The sequence below is a fragment of the Xiphophorus maculatus genome, chromosome 17, assembly GCF_002775205.1.
Source record: "Xiphophorus maculatus strain JP 163 A chromosome 17, X_maculatus-5.0-male, whole genome shotgun sequence".
Classification (NCBI taxonomy): Eukaryota; Metazoa; Chordata; class Actinopteri; order Cyprinodontiformes; family Poeciliidae; genus Xiphophorus; species Xiphophorus maculatus.
The window spans coordinates 1,594,674-1,615,875 of record NC_036459.1 but is presented as its reverse complement, the minus strand read 5'-3'; the positions used below and the strand labels follow the sequence as shown (position 1 = coordinate 1,615,875).

The 21,202-nt window shown below is 40.7% G+C and overlaps 1 protein-coding gene across 1 annotated transcript; it reads right to left on the bottom strand.

Moving 5' to 3' along the window:
* Window positions 1-6,132: 6,132 nt before the first annotated feature.
* LOC102226171 (E3 ubiquitin-protein ligase TRIM39-like) lies at window positions 6,133-10,128 on the bottom strand. The gene is made up of 3 exons (XM_023349756.1): window positions 10,042-10,128; window positions 8,469-9,119; window positions 6,133-7,538 (listed from the first exon to the last, which is right to left on the bottom strand). Exons 2-3 carry the CDS (start codon window positions 9,078-9,080, stop codon window positions 6,504-6,506), a joined length of 1,647 nt encoding a protein of 548 aa, XP_023205524.1. The 5' UTR covers window positions 9,081-9,119; window positions 10,042-10,128; the 3' UTR covers window positions 6,133-6,503.
* Between the last annotated feature and the right edge of the window lie 11,074 nt (window positions 10,129-21,202).

The window sequence follows — 21,202 nt, the reverse complement described above, 5'->3', positions numbered from 1 at the left end:
GATCCAAAACATCTTAGATTCTCCTCTTCACCATGTATTTTTATCCTTCCCAACTATGTTTTGATCTCCTTTGTCTTCTTTCCCAGTCCGTGATAGTGAAGAGTGTGGAGAGGAACGCCGTCAACATGTACGAAGCTCGGCGTTTCCTTTTGGGTCTCGAGAGCAACGGGGTGTCTTGTTCTTCACCCTCCCTGGCACTGAATCCCACCACTAATGGTCCATCGCCGTCCCTCATATGCCCCGTTGGCCTGGACATCCTGACCTCAGCTGGCCTGGGGCTGAGTAATCTGGGTAACAATGCTGTCCAAATTCTTTTTTTCTTTTTTTTTTTCTTAAGCTGCTGCTGGTGCAGTTCCAGATGTTTTTCCATGATGTAGAAAAGATAAATCAGTTTCAAAAGATAACATGTTATTCTTTTATTGGTTATAAAAAATAACTTCTCTCTTTTGTTAAATCATGAATTTAATGAGGAAAACATATTTTTGTACAGAATATAAAAATTTAAGTAGTAATTAAAAGACCTTAATGCTGCTAGAATTGTAGAATCAAATATGACCTGTTTGGCAACACAAAGTAGGTTAAATCCAACCAATCAAGTTCCAAACCATCATCCACACACGGAGAAAAACATCTAAAGCAACTCTTTGAAGTCAGTTGTGTAATGTGGCCTACAACAATATTTAATATCCATCTGGGATTAATAGAGTATTTTTAATTGGACTTTCACTGAGATCATGAGGCAGTTTTTCCACCTTGTTTTCCCATAGACTCAGTTCAATTGGGGACCAAAGTTGCAACATTTCCAGCTGCTGTGGTTCTTTCTCTCTCTGCTCTGAGACAAACCAACAAAACCCCGTGAGCAACCTGTTCCCCTCCTGGCCTGTGGGGGCGCTGCACCAAGAACCACTGAAGGAAATTACACAATAAACCTCTGAAGACACTGAGAGCAACTTCTTCTTCATGAAATGTAAAAAAAATTGAGTGTCATGAGATTTTAGCGGTTGGAAGATTTTTCTTTTGTCTTTGGCTAAAGAACAAGAAACATTTCTCCTACTAGCATGTTTGTTTTGGTTCTATTTACCCAGATTGCTCTGCTCCGTGGTTCACTTCCTGCTTTTGGAATGGCCTCCGGTCCGGTTGGCGTTCACATATTCAAACCGATTTTGTAGGCAAACGGAGTGGAATTGGATTAAACTGCTGGTGTGAATGAACCCTAAATGAGTCTCGGTGGGTATTTCTCATGTTTTCTGCGACATTCCTGCGTCAATTTGACAACAAAGAAAACTAAATCAGGTACATGACTGAGCTAAGTTGATCAAAGTCACAACTTTTTACTTGTTTTAGCTGCACCACTGCAGAAATTAATATTCTGGTGTCTCAACCATCCGAGTTTTTTCAACTTCTGCTCCTATTAAAGAACAGCGACAGCGCTGTAGCTCTGTAAGCCTGTGTGTGGTGCACTGAGGTAATAATGTCGGAGTAATTGCAGCTCTTGGGGCAGAGCCGGCTGACTGACAGCTTATTTAATCAGACACGGTCAAGAAGATGAGGAGCATGGTTTAGAAACAGGAAGTTAATGAATCTGGAGGGATGAGCGACGGGTACAACACCGATACACCCATCTGTCTCTGAGTAATTGAAATCCTTATTTAGTGGAACATTGCGATGCTGATTCATTGCCTTTTTCTTGAAGACAGCGCTACAGGAAGAAGTTTGAACTGACCTCGTAGCAAAGATTTACTGAAGTGAGAACAGGATGAGGAGAGTTGAATCAGGTCTTAGCTGGAAGTTTGATTCAGTTTTTCGGAAAACAGAAGCTGGTGAGAGACCTAAAGGACATGTACACCATGTTTTATCATTTCTAGACATTAGAAATGTGAACTAACAGTCTGATGGTGCTGCCATTACTTGGATTAATATCTTAAATAAAACAAATACCTTCACTGACTTCGGATTTGGTCATTAGTTGCGTTTCAATGCCAGATTTACGTAAAACCGTGTCGATATTCCGCTAATGTAAAAACACTTTCACAATTGCTGCTTCCATTAAATAAAAAACGTAACTAAAATCACACAGCAATAAGTTTGTTTACACAGTAAGCGCCATCATCCTCCTACCACTTCCTGTCGTCTTCTTCTTCGTGGCTTCCGCCTGTGGTAACATCCGGTCGGTGATCACATGAAACACCTGCTTCATCCAAGCGCCAAAACTTTTTATGAAAAAAACAAAATGTGCGTTTTTTCGGATTTGTTTCCATTTAGTAAATTTATTTTCGCAATTTAAATTTGCAAAATTCTACTGCTAATGGAAACAGAGCTTAGTTCAGTATGGCTGAAAAACTACATTATCCAACTGCAAAACCTTTTTTAGTGTTTATTATACATCACAGTACAAGGAACAACATTACATTAGTGAGAAATAAAAAAGTAGTATGGGTTAATGAATAAATATTAATGAGCGTGTGTGTGTTTGTGTGCTCAAGCTTTTTGTTTTAAGTTTGCTTAAGTTTCCATTAAGCAAATTTATCTTAATAATTTCAATTTGCGCAATATTCTAGCCAATGAAAACGCAGCTGTTGATGATAAAGACTGATGGTCCTACGTCGGTTTGTTTGGCTCGTTTATGATATTAACATTCACCACTAGGATGCTGGATAAGGGCCGCTGTAGACAGAAAAATTGACTAAACTCCTGCCCCAAAAAATCAGGAATTTTGAGATCAATTAATTTCTAGAAAAAAAACATGGAAATTTCTGAGCTTGAAATTTTTTTTCTAGAATATTTTTGACATTTGGAACTCAGATATTTCCTTGTTTTTTCTAGAAAATTTCTGAGATTAATCTAAAAATGTTTTAATAGAAATATACTCATTTTCTTTTCTTTTTAAAATGGCCCTAGTACGCTGTTGTGTCTTGTTTTGGCAGTGATTTCAACCCCTACAAGTTTATTCAACCAGAAAATTACTTGACAATTCAACCAACTCAAGAAAACAAAAAGTGTTTGAAGACATTCATGTCATTACAGATTTGTCATTGTCTCACAAATCAACAAAAACGCTTCCTGTATCGGCGTAAGGCTGATTATTTTCACTGTGTGTCATCCACAGGTTGTGTTTTTGCAAAGACACAAAATGTCTGCAGGCTCTAAACCTGAAACTAGGAGAACAGGAACAATAAAACCACAAACTGAAAGCATCATGTTAGCAAAATGCCTGCTCCATGTTGTTCTGTTAAAACATGTCTGAGCATCGATAGGTGACTGCGTCTGTTTAGAGTTTGTGTCTTTGAGAGAGAAACTTCAGAGAAAACAGAGAAAGTTAATCCAGAGGAAAGACTGTGACTCATTCAGCTGTGGAGAGAAATCCCAGATCCAGACCATCATATTTCCATAATCTGCCTGATGCTCTAATATCCCAACCAGCCGGTTCTGATGCATTTCACATTACCATAATCCATCCAGTCTGTGGCGACGCTAAGCTGCATACTGCGAAGTGCAGCTGATATACAAACTGTTTGTGCTGTAATTATTCCTGAAGTATTAACATCACAGGCAGAGCAGCTGAGGAAGAGGCGACACGCGAAGCTTTACCTGCCTGACAGCAGCAGATCCTGACGCTCCAGGTTGGGCTTATGACGCCTTAAAGCCGCAGGATCCAACTTCTACTAAAAAATAACGTTTTTCACATATTAGTTAAAACTGTCACCATGTTGTTTGTTATGAGACAGATAATCTGTGAAAAGATCCATCTCATTCTTGAGCCAATATTGCCCTTTGCACCAAAAACAACCAATCAGAGCCAGGAGGAGGGGCTTAGCGCTGTCAATCAACCTCAGGAAAGAGCTGCTACATGTGCTAAGGGTGGAGAAACAATTCCCAATCAAACTGCTTATGCACCATCATCAGTTCCCATGCTAACTAGCCTTAGCATTTGTTAAGCCCCTCCTCTTGGCTCTGATTGGTTGTTTCTAATTCACACTTTTTAAAAAGTTTCACTCACCACTGCAACGGCGGCCATTGTAGATAGAAAAATGAGGACCGCATACAATTTTGAAATTAATTTGAGAAATTTCCTGAAAAAAACTTGAAAATTTTTGAGTTTTAAAAGTTGAAAATGTCCAACGTTTGAAACCCAGAAATTTCTGAGATTCACCTCCATGAATCATGGCGTATACACGGCCATGATGGACAGCACTAACACCCGTCTCCTGGTTCTGATTGGTTGTGTTTTAGTTTGATTTTGAAAAGTCTCATGATGGGTTGGTAAAGTTCATATTGAAACCTAACAATGATGGATCAGATGGTGGGTTGGTTTGGTTAGCTTGTTTCTGATATTAGCACTCACCACTACGATGGCGGATTAGGGCCATTCTAGATAGAAAACAAAAAAGAGAAGAAGTAAATTTCTACCAAAAAACTCTGAAATTTTGAAATTAATTAAAAAATTTTTAAAGAATTACTCAGAAATTTCCAAGTTTTCCCTAAGAAATTTGTGAGATTAATCTCCATGGTGCTCATGATTGACAGCGCTAAGACCCGCCTCCTGGCCCTGATTGGTTGTTTCTAGTCAGCACTGGGAGAAGGCAGAGGAGCTCGGTGTTTTTCCCAGATTATTTGTCTCATACTCTACTGTCAAGACTTGGTGACAGTTTCAATAAATATGTAAACAAGTTGCTGCAGCTTTAACTCCAAAACCAAAAACGTTTCTCGGTGTTTTAGTGACGTGACGGTTCCTGTTGATCTTAAACCAGGTGAAGTTTGCATCAGTAACACAACAAACCCTGCAACCGCCTGACGTTTAAACACAAATATAGAAACAGACGGGAAATTACTGAATATAATTGAATAACAGTAAATAAAATGCATCTCCAGGATCTTTAATTTGCTGCAAAAAAATCAGAATCAGTTTGTTTGAAAAAAACATAATTAGTTGCGTGTAAAACTCTGTCATACGTGTTTTGGGATTTTCTTTGACTCAAAGTTGTTCTGTAGCACAATTTAACGTGAACACTGTGGTGCTACAACTAAATACTTCCTTCTTTTCAAGGAAACAACAGTAATCTGGAGGATATAAATATCTAGTAGTTATTTGTCAGTTGAACTGAAAGGAACAGATTTTAAAGTCGACTTCGGCCTGAAAGGAACCCAGACATCAACCTTGTCATAAAAATAAATTCTCCTTAATTAGAAACCACCAGAATGTCCAGAATGTGAGCGAGCAGCAGGCAGAAAATGCTTCGGTTTGATTTGCATGTCAAGATGTGCCTTTGATTTTATCAGTTCTGTCTCGATGCCAAGTGGATCTGTGGTTAGTCAGTCTAGACAACTTTTAGATGGTTATTTACCTGCAGCCGCCTGGAGCTCAAGCAGGTAGAGTTGTTAAAAAAGAAAAAACTAAATCAATTAAATAAGTGATTTTAACAGTGCTGATGACATGGTCGTCATCGGCAGTTTTTACTGTGAATTCGTTCTTCCTGCTCTTTTGCCAACAGTAATTACCTTTCATCTGTTTACTGCCTTCATAACAGATGATTCACTAAAGATAGTAACTTAGTTGGACACAGAAAAGATTAAGAACTTAATTTAAAAGGTTCTGTCATCTATCACCTTTAATCTGAAAAGGATTGTGACAATAATACGATTGAACACTTTCAATGAAACTTGACATTTCAATCAAGACATATTTGACGGTTGCTTTCAGCTGCCACTCCCTCAGATACTGCATTGTTTTCCTGCCTGATGCAAATAAACACTTTGACAGAAATTTATTTATCTCCACCTGGAAAAAACAAAAACAACATTTTTTCCAGCCAGAATATCTTCGTTGGTTTTAGGTTTGGGTTGATGGAATATTCTACAATCAAGCTATTTTCTGAGCCATGTTGACAATTGATAATCTTCAAAATATCAACACATATTGGTAAAAACAAACCAATATGTTTTTACATATTCCTTCTCGTTTCTTTATGAACAACTGAAAAGAAGAATGCAAGATAAACAAAGGAGCTAAATATTAAATTATGAAGGTAATTTCTAACTTTTATTGGTCTATAAACATATTTCATTTTTGCATTGACTCTTGTATTTTTTCCACTTTTGTACCTCCATTCTTTGTGACACAAAACAGGAAAACAGTTTCCCAGAAAGTTTTCTTTAGATTTATATTTATTAAAAATACATATTTGTATTTGTATTTACAAGCAGTTCATTTCAAACTCAATATTTATAATTGAGTTTCACTGAGCAGCAGCTCCTATAATGAGCTCAGCAGCTGTTTGCTATTTGCTGCTGGCTAGTCTGAAGGAGCTGAGTGGGGGAGGAGCTGCGTCTTGAAGGCGGAGCTAGATCCACCCAGCTGAATGGTTGCCGTGGAGATTAGATGATTGTCAGACATCCATGAAAGAGTCAAAGCAAAACTCCATGTTTGTGATGAGGGAATAACTTTATAACATGATGATTTATGTGATACTGGCCCTTTAAATGAAAAGTCCTGACTGATGTCTGTGTTATTTTTCTGCGTGTTGAGTCGGAGGCGTGATGATCAGAGGAGCAGAGTTTCTGTCGCCGTCGTTCGGACCAGGACTGAAGAACGGGAAGAGTTTCTCAGAGAAGGAAAACCCGGTGAAGGAGTGAAGCAGAACCGCCGCTTCCACGTCATAAAACGACACCTGACCCTCCTCGTAATCCACAAACACTCGCACCCAATCCGGATTATAACCCACCGAGAGAGGAAGCGGCTTGCTAGCGAGCGCGACAAACTCCTTCCTGTTCTGGAGGCGGATGGTCCAGAAGCCGTTCTCCGGGCTCAGGTCCAGTTCGACCTTCCGGTTGACGGACTCCCTGGCGACGCCGAGCGTCCAGGCGGTTTTTCCTTTCACCTGGACGTCGTAGTGAAACCGCCCGCAGGAGAAGCCCCGCCTCCCCAGGACGCCGACCAAAGCTTCGAAGCGTTTGGACTGGTATGGCAGCGTCTTCCCGCCGTCTCCCAGCTGAACCCGTCTCCGATCGTCAGACAGCCGGAGGGCGGGATGCGCCGTGTCTGGGTCCAGATCGACGTCCACGGCGGAGCGGTGGAGGTTCTCCACCGCCGCGTCCTGCAGCGTCTGCATGGCGTTCCTGATGGCGTCCGTCAGCTGGTTGGTGGCGCTCAGCAGCGCCGTGCGGGTCAGGCCATCGTAGACCAGCGGACACATCCTCAGCTGGGTCCAGTTCTTGGTGGCTGGGACGGCGTTCAGCGCCGGGAAGCTCTGCAGGAAGACGAGCGGATCGCTGGAGCGCGACAGCTGCTGCAGCTGCACCTGCCGCCGCCGCAGCTTCCCCACTTCCTGCTCCAGGTCGGCCATCAAACTCTGGCTCTGCTTCTCCCTCGCTCTGCGCTTCTCCTCGATCGCCCCGATCAGCTCCGCCTGCGCCGCCTCCAGAGTCTGGATCAGGGAGCTGAAGATCCGGACACCGTCCGCCATTTCCCCGTCTGCAGCCTCTTCGCTCTGCTGCAGGGAGCGCTTCAGCTCCTGGATCTTCAGCCGCCGCTGCCAGATCACCTGCCGAGGTCACGTGTTTGGTAGAAAACGTTACTACAATCACTAACGATTCATGATTGAATCTGCACTACCTCAGAGTATTTTAAGCCTGGCGGGCCACCAGGCTTTACTTTCAGAAATATTCACATTTTTTCTACAAAATCTGTAGTTTGAAAAGTTGAAGATTTGCTAGAAAAACTCAGAAATTTTCAGATTAACCTCAGAAATGTTCGAGAAAAAAATTTCTGAAAGTCGTTATGAAACCAAAATATAATTTTTTTTCTCTAGTAAATTTCCTGGAGTAAATGTTTTCCAAAATACTCCAATTTTATGATTAACCAGAAAACTTGTAGAAAAAAATCCTGAAACTTTTGAAACTCAGAAATTTTCCAAAAGTCAAAATTTTTGTTTACTTTTCAAACTGAGAAATTTCCAAAAATCCTTTTAGAAAATTTCTGAGATTTTCCTGGCAAATTTGAAACTTTTTAGATTCATAAATCTTCTCAAAATTCTGAGGAAAAAGGACTAAATTCTATGACGGCGTATCTAGGAAAGGAAAGGAAGAGGAAATTTCCGCCAATAATTTCAGAAATTTTGAGAATAACCTTAAAAATTTACCAGAAAAAAATATTGGACATTTTTTCTACAAAGTTGAGATTTTTGGTGTAAATGTACTTCTTCCTTTTTTCTGTCTACAATGAGCTCAAAGTCAACTCTATGATGTAGAAACAGTCCAAGCTCAGAAATTTTCTAGAAAAAGTTTCAAAAGCCGAAAAGTTTAAACTTTTAAAACTCAGAAAGTTTCCAGGTTTATTTCTCGAGTTTTTTGGAGGAAATTTACTCCTTTTCTATCTAAGATGGCTGCAGTGAGCCGCCGTATCATCCTGAGATTAAAGTAGGAATCCTGCATTATTTTGGTCCTAACCTGTAAAGGTAAAATGAACAAAGAACCTGCTGGATGCGGGCCTCCGTCTTGCTGAGCTCGGCCTTCTTCTCTTGGTACTCGTCGCTGAGCAGAACCAGCTGGTGGAGGCGGTGCGCGGTGGCGCCGCAGCGCCGGCAGATGCTAACCTGGTCGTTCTTGCAGAAGAGCTCCAGCGGCTCCTGATGCTCGGAGCAGACGCTCTCCGCCTCAGAGAGCAGAGTCTCGCCGCCGCTCAGGCTCTGATGGAGATGCAGGTTAGCCGTGAGCAGCAGCAGCAGCGCTAGCAGGGTAGCAGCTAGCAGCAGCCAGGACCTGGAGGTCAGCGGTTTGGGTCTGACTGGAGCTCCGCATGGCGCTTTCCTCGGCTCTGAGCTGCTTCCAGATTTCCTTCCTGCGCTCTGCCTGTACTGAACGGCCAGCTCAGATATGAAAGTATTCACACCCAGCTTGTGCTTCTTGTCCACGCGCTCCTTGCACATGGGGCACCGGCGCTGGGGGTCAGAGGTCAGGTGCTCCTGGATGCAGCTCCTGCAGAAGTTGTGTCCGCAGGGCAGCGTGACGGGGCTGGAGAACACGTCCAGGCAGATGCAGCACCACAGATGCTCCTCGCTCAGCTGGTAGCCGCCGGCGGCCAGCATGTCTGTCGGCGTCCAGGGAATACGGTGAAGTCAGGAATCCTGCACGGAAAAAATAAATCTACTGCTTCAAAGACGGGGGAACATATGGAGCGTTGGCCAGCGATAGGTTTGGTTTTCCATCACAATAAATTTACAAATAAACCCTGGACTGTTTTATACGACGGAGTATTACAGTCATGATGAGAAAATACAAGAATAAAGTCAAAATAATACAAGAATAAAGTTTCAATAATACAGTTGTACAGTTATAATAATACGACTTCACTCCTTTGTTATTTCTACTATATTCTCATATGACTTGTAATTTTATTTATCTTTTATTATGGCGTAAATACTGTCTCATAATTTTGTATACAGTCACATTCATAACAAATGTCAGTTTAAAATTGTACAAATGTTCATTTCTGTGGAAACTTGTTTCACAGAAATGAACAAACGCAGTTTATTATTCAAACTGAGTTTGAATAATATCTTTCAGATGGGACTGGACATGAAAACAACCTTTTATTAACAATTCACACTAAAAGACAAACCAAAACAGTCAGATTGTAATATTAAATAACTCATAAAAAATCTAAATATTGTTTTCTGTCGTGTTTATGTTTTAGAGTAGATGGAAAACTCACGTCTGAATGGTTTTACTACAGCATTTTGAACGTTTCTGCTGCATTTATCCCCAAAAAAAGATAAAAAACTTCAAATAACTCACAAACAAGCTACTAACATGTAAATCCTACATTAAAAAACTTTACATTGTAGTGTAAAACTTTCAGTATTCAACCTGCTGCAGGAACCGAGGAGTAAATGCTTCATTACAAGAGAATACAGAAAAAAAATTCCTCTAAGGGAATCTGAGAAAACAGAAGGTTTAGTTTTATAAACACTAAATTGTGCAGGTAGAATAAAAAGCAGCTCAGTCTGGTTGGTTTGTTGTCTCTACAGCAGCTGTAGCAGGACTCACCGGACCGGGCTGGAACCAGGCTGGAACCAGGCTTGAACCGGGCTGGAACCGGGCTTGAACCGGGCTGGAACCGGGCTGGAACCGGGCTGGAACCAGGCTTGAACCGGGCTGGAACCGGGCTGGAACCAGGCTGGAACCGGGCTTGAACCGGGCTGGAACCGGGCTGGAACCGGGCTGGAACCGGGCTTGAACCGGGCTGGAACCGGGCTGGAACCGGGCTGGAACCAGGCTGGAACCGGGCTTGAACCGGGCTTGAACCGGGCTGGAACCGGGCTGGAACCAGGCTTGAACCGGGCTGGAACCGGGCTGGAACCGGGCTGGAACCGGGCTTGAACCGGGCTGGAACCGGGCTGGAACCGGGCTGGAACCAGGCTTGAACCGGGCTGGAACCGGGCTGGAACCAGGCTGGAACCAGGCTGGAACCGGGCTTGAACCGGGCTGGAACCAGGCTGGAACCTGGAAGAACTGCGCTCTTCTGACACAAGTCTGTCCTGTTTCAGGTCGACGTTCGGGAAGCTCCGCCCTGCCAGGAAAACAGATCCAGGGACAGAGATAAATCCACAATCAGTTTAAGTTTTATGTTATGTAGTTCAGATTTCAGAATCACCTGAAATCTGAACTAAAGTTAAAGTGACTTTTGCTGCATTTATCCTCAGACTGGATAAGTTTCCATTTTGATTTGCCTGCTGCAAATTTAATGTCATTTAAAAAAGAAATAATTTAATCGCTCAGATAGAACGGAAACAAATAATACAATATAATAAACATTTAAATGCAGGAATAAGTTTTAAGTTTGATTTATTGGAAAATATTTTATTTTAGTTAAAACTTTGATTAGCAGATAAATGAGTTTATTTTGTTTAGTGGCCAGATCAGATGATTATGATAAGAAGTTAAAAGAGGAGAACAAAAACAGAAATGTTTGCTGTCGTAACTCTTCTTCTAACTGAGTCGTAGACGAGAGATTACAGAAACAAAAGTTCAAACTTCACAGATAAGATCATCAGTTTGGTACAAACATGCAGAAAACCACAGAACAAGTTACAAACACAAGAACGACGCAATATCCAAACCTGATAAAAAAACTAAACAAATTGAACTGAATTTGCTTGGTTGATTGCAGAGTTGTTTTGTTTGGTTCATGTATTTGTAGTTTTTAAAGTAAGGATCCATCGAAGCATCGATCCAAATGTACATTTTTAGGCAAATTATTATTAGTTGATTAAAGCTGAAAGGATCTTTCGTCTCAGCAGCACAGTGGAAATTTTTTCATTTTGTTTATACAGACATTCAAAGCAGCACCAAACATTTCTTAGATGACAAAACAGCCAGATCAGATAGTAACCGGTTTTTGGTTCAACCTCCTCCACCCACAGCAACAATTCAGAAAACACAAACCGTCCTCACACAAAGCCTTCTCTCTCACAGTTTCAACATATGTTCTAATAGATTTACATTTCAGAAATTCCTTCCTGTACAAAGAAATTTATACTGCCGAGAAAGGAAGGCGATTCTAAAATGGAAAAGTCAACAGATCGACTAATAAGGCTGAACAGCAGGTGTTAAATATGTCATACAGACCAAACAGTTGCAGGTGGTTTAGCTGAGAAGTACCATTAAAATGTAACTAAAATATAATACGGCATGCCAGCAGATTCAAAAACATATTTAAGGATACGGCAGCATTCTGTTCATATCTCACTTATAACAAATGACCAATTACACAAAATATTGGAATATTTACTGAAGTCTTGTATCCAAAAGTAAAAGACTTTAGTAAAAGTCTTGTACCTTTCACTAAAGGTGAACGCCGTGTTTAAAACTTTGACTGATCCTGAGGTTCTTGGTGTTTTTTTAGTTCCATGTTGCATAACTGCAGATGAGGCCTGGGATGTAGGAGGATGAGTAAATCGAGATGTTAGAATAATTATGTTTTGTTATCATTCTTACATAAATAGTTACCAGTTTGCTTTTCATTTAAAGGTTTAGTATTAACACCCAAGAGAGGATGAATTTGCTAAGGACAAACTGGGATGTTTTTGAACATCAGGACCTGGAGGTTTTTACGGACAGTGTACTGTGCTATATCAAGAACTGTATTGACACTGTAGCTGTGGATAAACCCATCCGGGTCTTCCCAAACCAGAAGCCCTGGATGACTCAGGAGGTCCAGCGACTGCTAAAGACCAGGAATACCGCCTTCAGGTCTGGGGACAGGACCGTCTACAGTACAGCCTGAGCTAACTTGAAGAGCGGCATCAGAATGGCTAAGTCTGACTACAGGAGGAGGATAGAGGGCTACCTTGACAGCAACAACAGCAGGCAGGTGTGGCAGGGGATCCAGCATCTCACCAACTACAGGACCAACCTCGCAGGGTTAGGCGACGCCACGCTGGCAGAGGAGCTGAACCTCTTCTTTGCCCGCTTTGAGGTGAAGCCAACAGAGGCAGCCACACTACACCAAGCGACCCACAACACCACACCCCTCGTTGTAGAGGAGCACGAGGTGAGGCGCACACTGCGGGCCGTCAACCCAAGGAATGCTGCTGGACCTGATGGCGTCCCTGGACGTGTCCTAAAAGACTGCGCCGATCAGCTGGCTGGAGTCTTCACCAGGATCTTCAACCAGTCCCTAGCCCTGTCTACAGTCCCATCCTGCCTGAAATCTTCCACCATAGTCCCCATACCCAAGAAACCTCACATCTCCTGCCTCAACGACTCCCGGCCAGTGGCACTAACCCCTGTGGTGACGAAGTGTTTTGAAAAACTGGTCCAGGGTCACATCACAGCACTTCTCCCTCCTGGCTTTGACCACCACCAGTTCGCCTACAGAGCCAACAGATCCACAGAGGACGCTGTGATCACGGCCCTCCATGCTGCTCTGTCACATCTGGAGCAGCAGGGGAGCTATGTGCGGATGCTCTTTGTAGACTACAGCTCTGCTTTTAATACCATCCTCCCTCACAGACTGGTGGACAAACTGGGGGACCTGGACCTCCCTCACTCCACCTGCATGTGGATCCTGAGCTTCCTGACCAACCGACAGCAGAGAGTTAGGGTGGGAAAACATACATCCACTGCCCTCAGCCTTAGTACTGGCTCTCCACAGGGCTGTGTGCTGAGCCCCCTGCTCTATTGTCTGTACACATACGACTGCACCTCTGCCCACCACAGCAACACCATCATCAAGTTTGCTGATGACACCACAGTGGTGGGGCTCATCTCAGGAGGCGACGAGTCCGCCTACAGGGGTGAGGTGGAGCGGCTGTTGCAGTGGTGCAGGGAGAACAATCTGCTCCTCAACAACTCAAAGACAAAAGAACTCATAATAGATTACAGGAGGAATAAAACGGACATTATACCACTAACCATTGGGGGAAAATGTGTGGAGAGCGTAGCTGATTTCCGTTTCCTGGGGGTCCACATTGAGCAGGGCCTCACATGGAACATGAACACCTTGGAGCTGATAAAAAAGGCCCAGCAAAGACTGAACTTCCTGAGGGTTCTCAGGAGGAACAGCATCAAGGAGAAGCTGCTGGTGTCCTTCTACAAGTGCTCCATAGAGAGCATACTGACCTACTGTATCTGCGTCTGGTATAACAGCAGCACTACGGCTCAAAGGAAAGCTCTCCAAAGGGTTGTGAATACAGCCCAAAAAATCATTGGCTGCCCTCTCCCCTCACTGGAGGACCTGCACAGCGACCGCTGTCTAAGAAAAGCACAACACATCACAAAGGACACTTCTCACCCCGGACCTTCTCTGTTCACACTGCTGCCTTCAGGCAGAAGATACAGAGCAACCAGAACCAGAACCAACCGTCTCACAGACAGTTTCTACCCGACAGCAATAACAAAACTAAATGCAATCAAAAACAACCATTAATCATCATAAATGATGGATGTGAGAATGTGGCTGTTCTTATTATTATTATTTTGCCAGTTGTTTGTTGATTCTTGCGTTGTGTGTGAATTGTGAGACAGTTATTTTTTGTTTTTGGGCATGTGCACCGACTGATGGCACCTTTTGAATTTCGTTGTCCTTGTGATAATGACAATAAAGATTTATCTTATCTTAAAGTGTGTGAGACAGAGCTAACCTTTCTTTAACCCTTAAAACATGTTCTTTGAAGATGGTCTTCTGAGAGTTTCATTAGTCGTAAAACTGTGTTTGTGTGTGTTAGTTCCTGGGGACTCCTAATCTTATCAGCACCAGCTCCCTGCTTTTGTTTTGTGTTAATAAAAGGCAAGTTCTACTGCAGAGGGTCAGAACACATGGTGAGCTGTTCAGAGGAGCAGTTCGCTGTGTCTTGTCCTTCTGCAGAAGCTTGGTTGAAAACTCAGAAACGTCGTCTGTAGTTCTTTCTTTGTTTTTAGGTAAAGAAAATACCTATACCTATCATTTACCTATCATTTTGGTGCCGTGACCCAGATTCTCAACATACCCGTTCGCTGACTAGCCAGAAGAACTGTGCACGACCAGAGACTACAGGACTTGGAAACAAAGTCCTGGGAAGTAACTTCTTCACTGGGCCAGCGCCTTGGTCCGACTTTGTTTGTCAGCAGCGGATTAAAGAGATCTGACCGGATAAGATAAACAGACATAAATGTGAGCTGATAAGCATTATTAAATCAGGTTGGAGTCCAAACTTAGGGTTGAAGTCCCATATAAAATAAAAAAATTATTTGGGTTGAAGTCCCAATGTGATTAACCCTCCTGTTATGTTCGTTTCTGAGGTTCAGCAATAATGTTCGTGGGTCGAATTGACCCAAACAGTATCTAACAGGTAGACACAGGGGGGGGGGGGCTGCAAATGTGTAAAGTGAATAAATTTTGAATTTATATGTAGAGTGTACCTATTAAGACAAATAGGAAAAGTTTCATGCAAAAAAAATAAATATATATATACTGTATATATACAGTATATATACTGTATATATACAGTATATATATACACTCAACAAAAATATAAACGCAACACTTTTGTTTTTGCTCCCATTTTTCATGAGATGGACTCAAAGATCTAAAATTCATTCTAGATAAACAATATTACCATTTCTTTCAAATGTTGTCCACAAATCTGTCTAAATGTTTGATAGTGAGAACTTCTGCTGTGCTGAGATAATCCATCCCACCTCACAGGTGTGCCACATCAAGATGCTGATCTGACATCATGTTTAGTGCACAGGTGTACCTTATACTGCCCACAATAAAAGGCCACTCTGAAATGCACAGTTTTGTCTCACAGCAAAATGCCACAGATGTCGCAAGCATTGAGGGAACGTGCAATTGGCATGCTGACAGCAGGAATGAGATGGGAAAAAGATATTTTCCTATCTCATTGAGATAAAAAAAAAGGGCTGAGATAAAAAAAGGGTTCTGGAACCTCAAAGAGAAGTTTGTATATTCATAACCTAAAAAAAAAAAATAATGATATATAGGAACAAATGCATGTTCAAAATGGAATTACAACTTTCCTAAAGAGGGAAGTTTAAATGTAAAAGAATTTTAACAGATGTGAAAACAATTTGATGAGAAATGGAATGAAATAATAAAAAGAACATTTTTCTCAGAGAACAATGTTGTTTTTATGTATTGATTTCTGGGTAGAATAATCCCAAAAGATTAAAACACCAACTTGGTGCTATGATCCTTTGGCTGTATGTCTAGAGGAGTCAGCAATCAGAGTTTGGTACCGAACTGGACTTTATCCAGCCTCACATCTCTTAGGCTTAAAATGAGAGGAGTTCTGCTCACTGGCTTCACAGATTCAGCATTAAGGATCAACAAACTTAAGGTAATTCATTGATCTCTGATAAAATGTTTACACAGACTAAGTTCATTTAAATTTAAATTAACTTACATTCTATATTTTAAAATCTAACAAGGCAAAGGATAAAAGAGACTACGGGTTTTACCATGTTTCCAAGGTTCAATCCTAGGACCCCTTTTATTCAATATTTATATGCTCCCACTAGCTCAGGTTATAGCAGGAAATAATATTAGCTACTATAACTATGCAGATGACACACAGCTCTACATTACGATGTCACCAGTTGACCTTTGACCCCATCCAATCACTGAACAGATGCTTAGAACAGATAAATGTGTGGATGTGCCAAAACTTTCTCCAGCTGAACAGAAACAAAACTGAAGTTATTATTTTTGGACCTAAAGAGGAACGATCTAGAGTTATAGATCTAGTCATAGGTCTAGAGTTATAGATCTAGAGCTATAGATCTAGAGTCAATGCACAGCTTCAGTTATTACAACTAAAACCAGCGATCAGGCCTGAAACCTGGGAGTAGTGATGGACTCTGACCTGAACCTCCAGAGCCACATAAAGACAGTTACAAAGTCGGCCTTCTATCACCTGAAGAACATTTCCAGGATTAAAGGACTAATGTCTCAGCCAGATCTAGATAAACTCATCCATGCCTTCATCTTCAGTCGTATTGATTATTGCAACAGCGTCTTCAGAGGTCTGTCCAACAAATCAATCAAACAGCTGCAGCTGATCCAGATGCTGCTGCTGGCGTTCTGACTAAAACCAGGAAGATAGAGCACATAACACCAGTTTTAAAGTCCCTACACTGGCTCCCTGTAGCTCAAAGAACAGACTTTAAAATCCTGTTGTTAGTTTATAAATCACTGAACGGCTCAGCACCACAATACATTAAAGATCTGCTGTTGTTGTATCAACCCTCCAGACCTCTCAGGTTCTGGTTCTGGTTCTGCTCTGCATCCCCAGAACCAGAACCAAACGAGGAGAAGCAGCTTTCAGCATCTATGCACCACAAATTTGGAACAAACTTCCAGAAAACTGTAAAACAGCTGAAACACTGACTTCTTTTAAATCTCAACTAAAAACCCACCTGTTTAGGATTGAATTTGAAATGTAATCAATTACCAATTTATTGATGGAATTGACTTAATGCTGTGTTTTGATTATTGATTCTATATTGCTTTGTGTTTCTGTGTTTGTAATGATGTAAAGCACTTTGAAATGTCTTGCTGCTGAAATGTGCTATACAAATAAAATTTGATTTGATTTTTTTTATTCATGTTTATATGTGTTCTAAATGATTTATAATTATAAAATATAAACAATGTTGGGTAATAAGTGGCTAAAACAATACAATCGAAAGAGAGAAAAGATATATATGAAATATATTTAGAAATAAAAACACAGAAAGAAAAACAAACTAATCAACTCCTATTTGCTTCTTTACTTTTCCTCTATGTGAGCCTCGCTGCGGTGCGTCTGACCTCTGACCTCAACTCAAACCTGTCTTGCCATGGCCGAGATGAAGTCTCTCCCTCGTCACTAGTTAATGACGGCGATCAAGAAGATAAAGAAGAGTTAAATCACCTCCAGACACTGAAGTATCTGCTGATCCTAATTCCCTGACACCTGGCTGGGAACTGCCATTCAGCAAACTCCTGCATGGTGTCCTGCTGGACATCGGACTGAAACTACATTCCTGTGTTTGGATGCATCTGAACTCTTACAACCTCTGCTGATCTACTCCCTGACATCAGCGAGGAGAAGGGAAGGATAATGTGCTTCAGAGACGAAGACAACAAACTGAACTGTTTGATGCTTGTTTCATTTGTGGACAAGATGGACATTGACTGAGGGAGGAGGGAGGATTACGCTGCAGCGACGCCAGCACCAGGAGGAGGAGGGAGAAATGAGACAGAAAGGAGACATCCAAGGATAAGTGTATCACACACACAGCTGTGTTACACTGTTATTGCATTGAAGATGTGCTTGCTTGCTAACCCTGCACACGAATTATCTAGCCAGAAGAGGAAGTCTTAGAGGCTTTTATGTTCAATGTTAGACAAATTCTCTCAGTTTGTCCCTGTTAACTCTGAGTCCTGAACAGCAGGACCAATGCTAAAGGTCCTCTTAGGGCCCACGAGCCATAGGTTGGGAAACCGTGAAGGGAAAACTGAAACCACTAAAAGCTGAGCAACGAACTAATGAAAATTATGCCACAAAATTACACCAACTAAAAGTTATCAAAGATTTTAAACTAATAGTGATTTGCAAACGTTTTTTTCCCTTTGTAAAGAAATATCCTGGTAATACATGCTAGTTTGGGAATTAAATTAAATATCTCTAAGTGTTGAAAATAATTGATACTGCAGTGTTCATAGACCATGAAGTATTTGTTGCATTTAAATCAAGCAGTTAATTTAGAGTTTAATTCTTTAAATGAATTTACATTTTATTAAAATGGGTGAAGTGTTACAGCAGCAGGAAGTTCAGTTACTGCCGGATTCTAACACACGTCTGAGATAGATCTTTTAAAATGTGAACGTTACCTAAAACAGGATCCTGACAACTAAAGATAAATATTAACACATTAAAAATGTTATTAACAAACATTGGAAAATTCTTGAAGCTTCAGCAAATTTGATAATAATTTGAGCAAAGAGAAACAATGAAAGCAGACTGAAAATCTGACTAACTGAAAATCTGACTAACTGAAAATCTGACTAACTGAAAATCTGACGAATTTTTCTGTTTCTGTCGCTTTGTGTCAAATTGTACTCAAGAACTGAGTAACTGATCAAATTATTGATTATTTAATAATAATAAATTGTCAGTTGGTTTGAAATGCAAGGTTAAAATAAACTTTGATATTTAGTAACTTGTTACTCCAAACTGATGATTGTGAATAAGAATAATATTTTCTAGACTAAAGTTTAAAACCTTTAATCTAGATTTGATTGATTGATGATTATTAAATTCATAAAGAAATACTGAATTAGAGGATTTGAGATTTTGGTTTAATTTCAGGATGGTCATTTTTGTTTAAAAAGAGTAAAACAATGTTCTGCAGAAGAGCCAACTCTGGGTTGTTCCATCTGTCAGCAGTAAACAGAAGTGAATCTAACAACATCCACATGTAAGATCTCTAACAAAACGCCTCTGCTAACAGCTCGCCTACAAACAATACAACTAAAACTAGCAGTTTGTAAGTGTGCAGCGCACACCACAGGAAAGGATGAGGCTCTATAATGAAAACAGGTCAGTTGATCAAATATTAAAAGAAGCAGCAACAGGATAACATGGAACTGGAAACTTCCTAAAATAAGATGAAGAAGAACAAATAATAAACTAGAAAATTTCGGAAGAAATTTAGCCGGGGCCTGCCAAGGCGCGGCCGTGGGGTTCGGGCCCGGCGTCGTCGCGCCACAAATCGGCGTCGACGCCAAAGAACGCCGCGACGTAAGCAGTGGCACGCGGAGAACCGCAAGAACGTTAAGCGAGGCGGACGTGCACCGTTCGGTACGATTTAAAATGTTGTCGAGGCTTTTATTTTGGAAGTTTTGTTAAACTTCATTTCAAAGGGCCAAACTAATCCCATGCGTAATAGTCTTTGGGTTAAAATAGTTATATAATGCTCAAAACACAAGTAGCTGATGTAAAAATATTCAAGGCTTTTATTTTGAAATTTTCAGTATGCTTCATTTCAAAGGGCCAAACTAATACCACGTGTAACAGTGCTTTGGATGAAAAAGTCAAATAAAGCCAAAAAGAGCAATTACGTAATGTAAAATTATTCAAGGCTTTTATTTTGAAATTTTCAGTATGCTTCATTTCAAAGGGCCAAAGTAATACCACGTGTAACAGTGCTTTGGATGAAAAAGTCAAATAAAGCCAAAAAGAGCAATTACCTGATGTAAAAATATTCAAGGCTTTTATTTTGAAATGATTATTATGCTTCATTTCAAAGGGCCAAACTAATACCACGTGTAACAGTGCTTTGGATGAAAAAGTCATATAAAGCCAAAAACAGCAATTACCTGATGTAAAAATATTCAAGGCTTTTATTTTGAAATTATTATTATTCTCCATTTTAAAGTTTCAAAGTAATCCCATGTGTAACAGTGCTTTGGATGAAAACGTCAAATAAAGCCAAAAACAGCAATTACCTGATGTAAAAATATTCAAGGCTTTTATTTTGAAATTATTATTCTCCATTTTAAAGTTCCAAAGTAATCCCATGTGTAACAGTGCTTTGGATGAAAACGTCAAATAAAGCCAAAAACAGCAATTACCTGATGTAAAAATATTCAAGGCTTTTATTTTGAAATTATTATTCTCCATTTTAAAGTTCCAAACTAATCCCATGTGTAACATTGCTTTGGATGAAAAAGTCATATACGGCCAAAAAAAGCAATTACCTGATGTGAAAATATTCAAGGCTTTTATTTTGAAATTATTATTCTCCATTTTAAAGTTCCAAAGTAATCCCATGTGTAACAGTGCTTTGGATGAAAACGTCAAATAAAGCCAAAAACAGCAATTACCTGATGTAAAAATATTCAAGGCTTTTATTTTGAAATTATTATTATGCTCCATTTTAAAGTTCCAAACTAATCCCATGTGTAACAGTTACTGAGTTAAATCAGTTATATACAGCCCATAGCAGCAGTAGTTCTAAAGGCCAGTTCTCAGTCCTGATCTGTTTCAACTGAGGATAGATAGAACTACAGTGATGCGTATTCGTAGTCCAAATCAGCAGCCAATAGCCTCTTGAGTTCCGTTGCTATGGCAAATAATGGTCTCAGCAGGGTGTGAGCTCTGAGCTGTGAGCTCTCAAACACACAAGTGTGTTTGAGCAAACACACTTTACTGAAAAAAAGCATTGGAAACAAATCCTTCTTGTTCGGGAACCGTAATACATATTCGAAAAGCGTTTTAAGCGTATGACAGTTCAATGTGTCTTCTGCGATAGTCCCGAGATTCATATCTGTACCTCACTCAGAGCATTTACAGTGATGAGAGAAAGAAATGTTGTGCCCAGATATGAACCGAGATGGGCTGTCACTCTAATGTGAAGAAAAATGAGAAACTTTGGGTCGCTTAGAGGCAAATTGTGGACAAACCGTAACTGGTATCGACGAGCCGTCTTCACTTTCGAAGAGATCACAGACGTATCTACAAAATGAAATTTGAATGGCATTTCTAGGTGAATTTGTGACGACACAGCAAATCCTCAAAAATAGGGTATTTCTAGGATTTTTCCCATTGAGTTATAATGGGGTTTTTTTCGTAGTTTTTTGCGAATTATGTCGCCACGTTAAGCCCAAATCCCACCAGAAGTAATAGCTCCAATGGCGTGAATTTTCTGCACGTTTTGA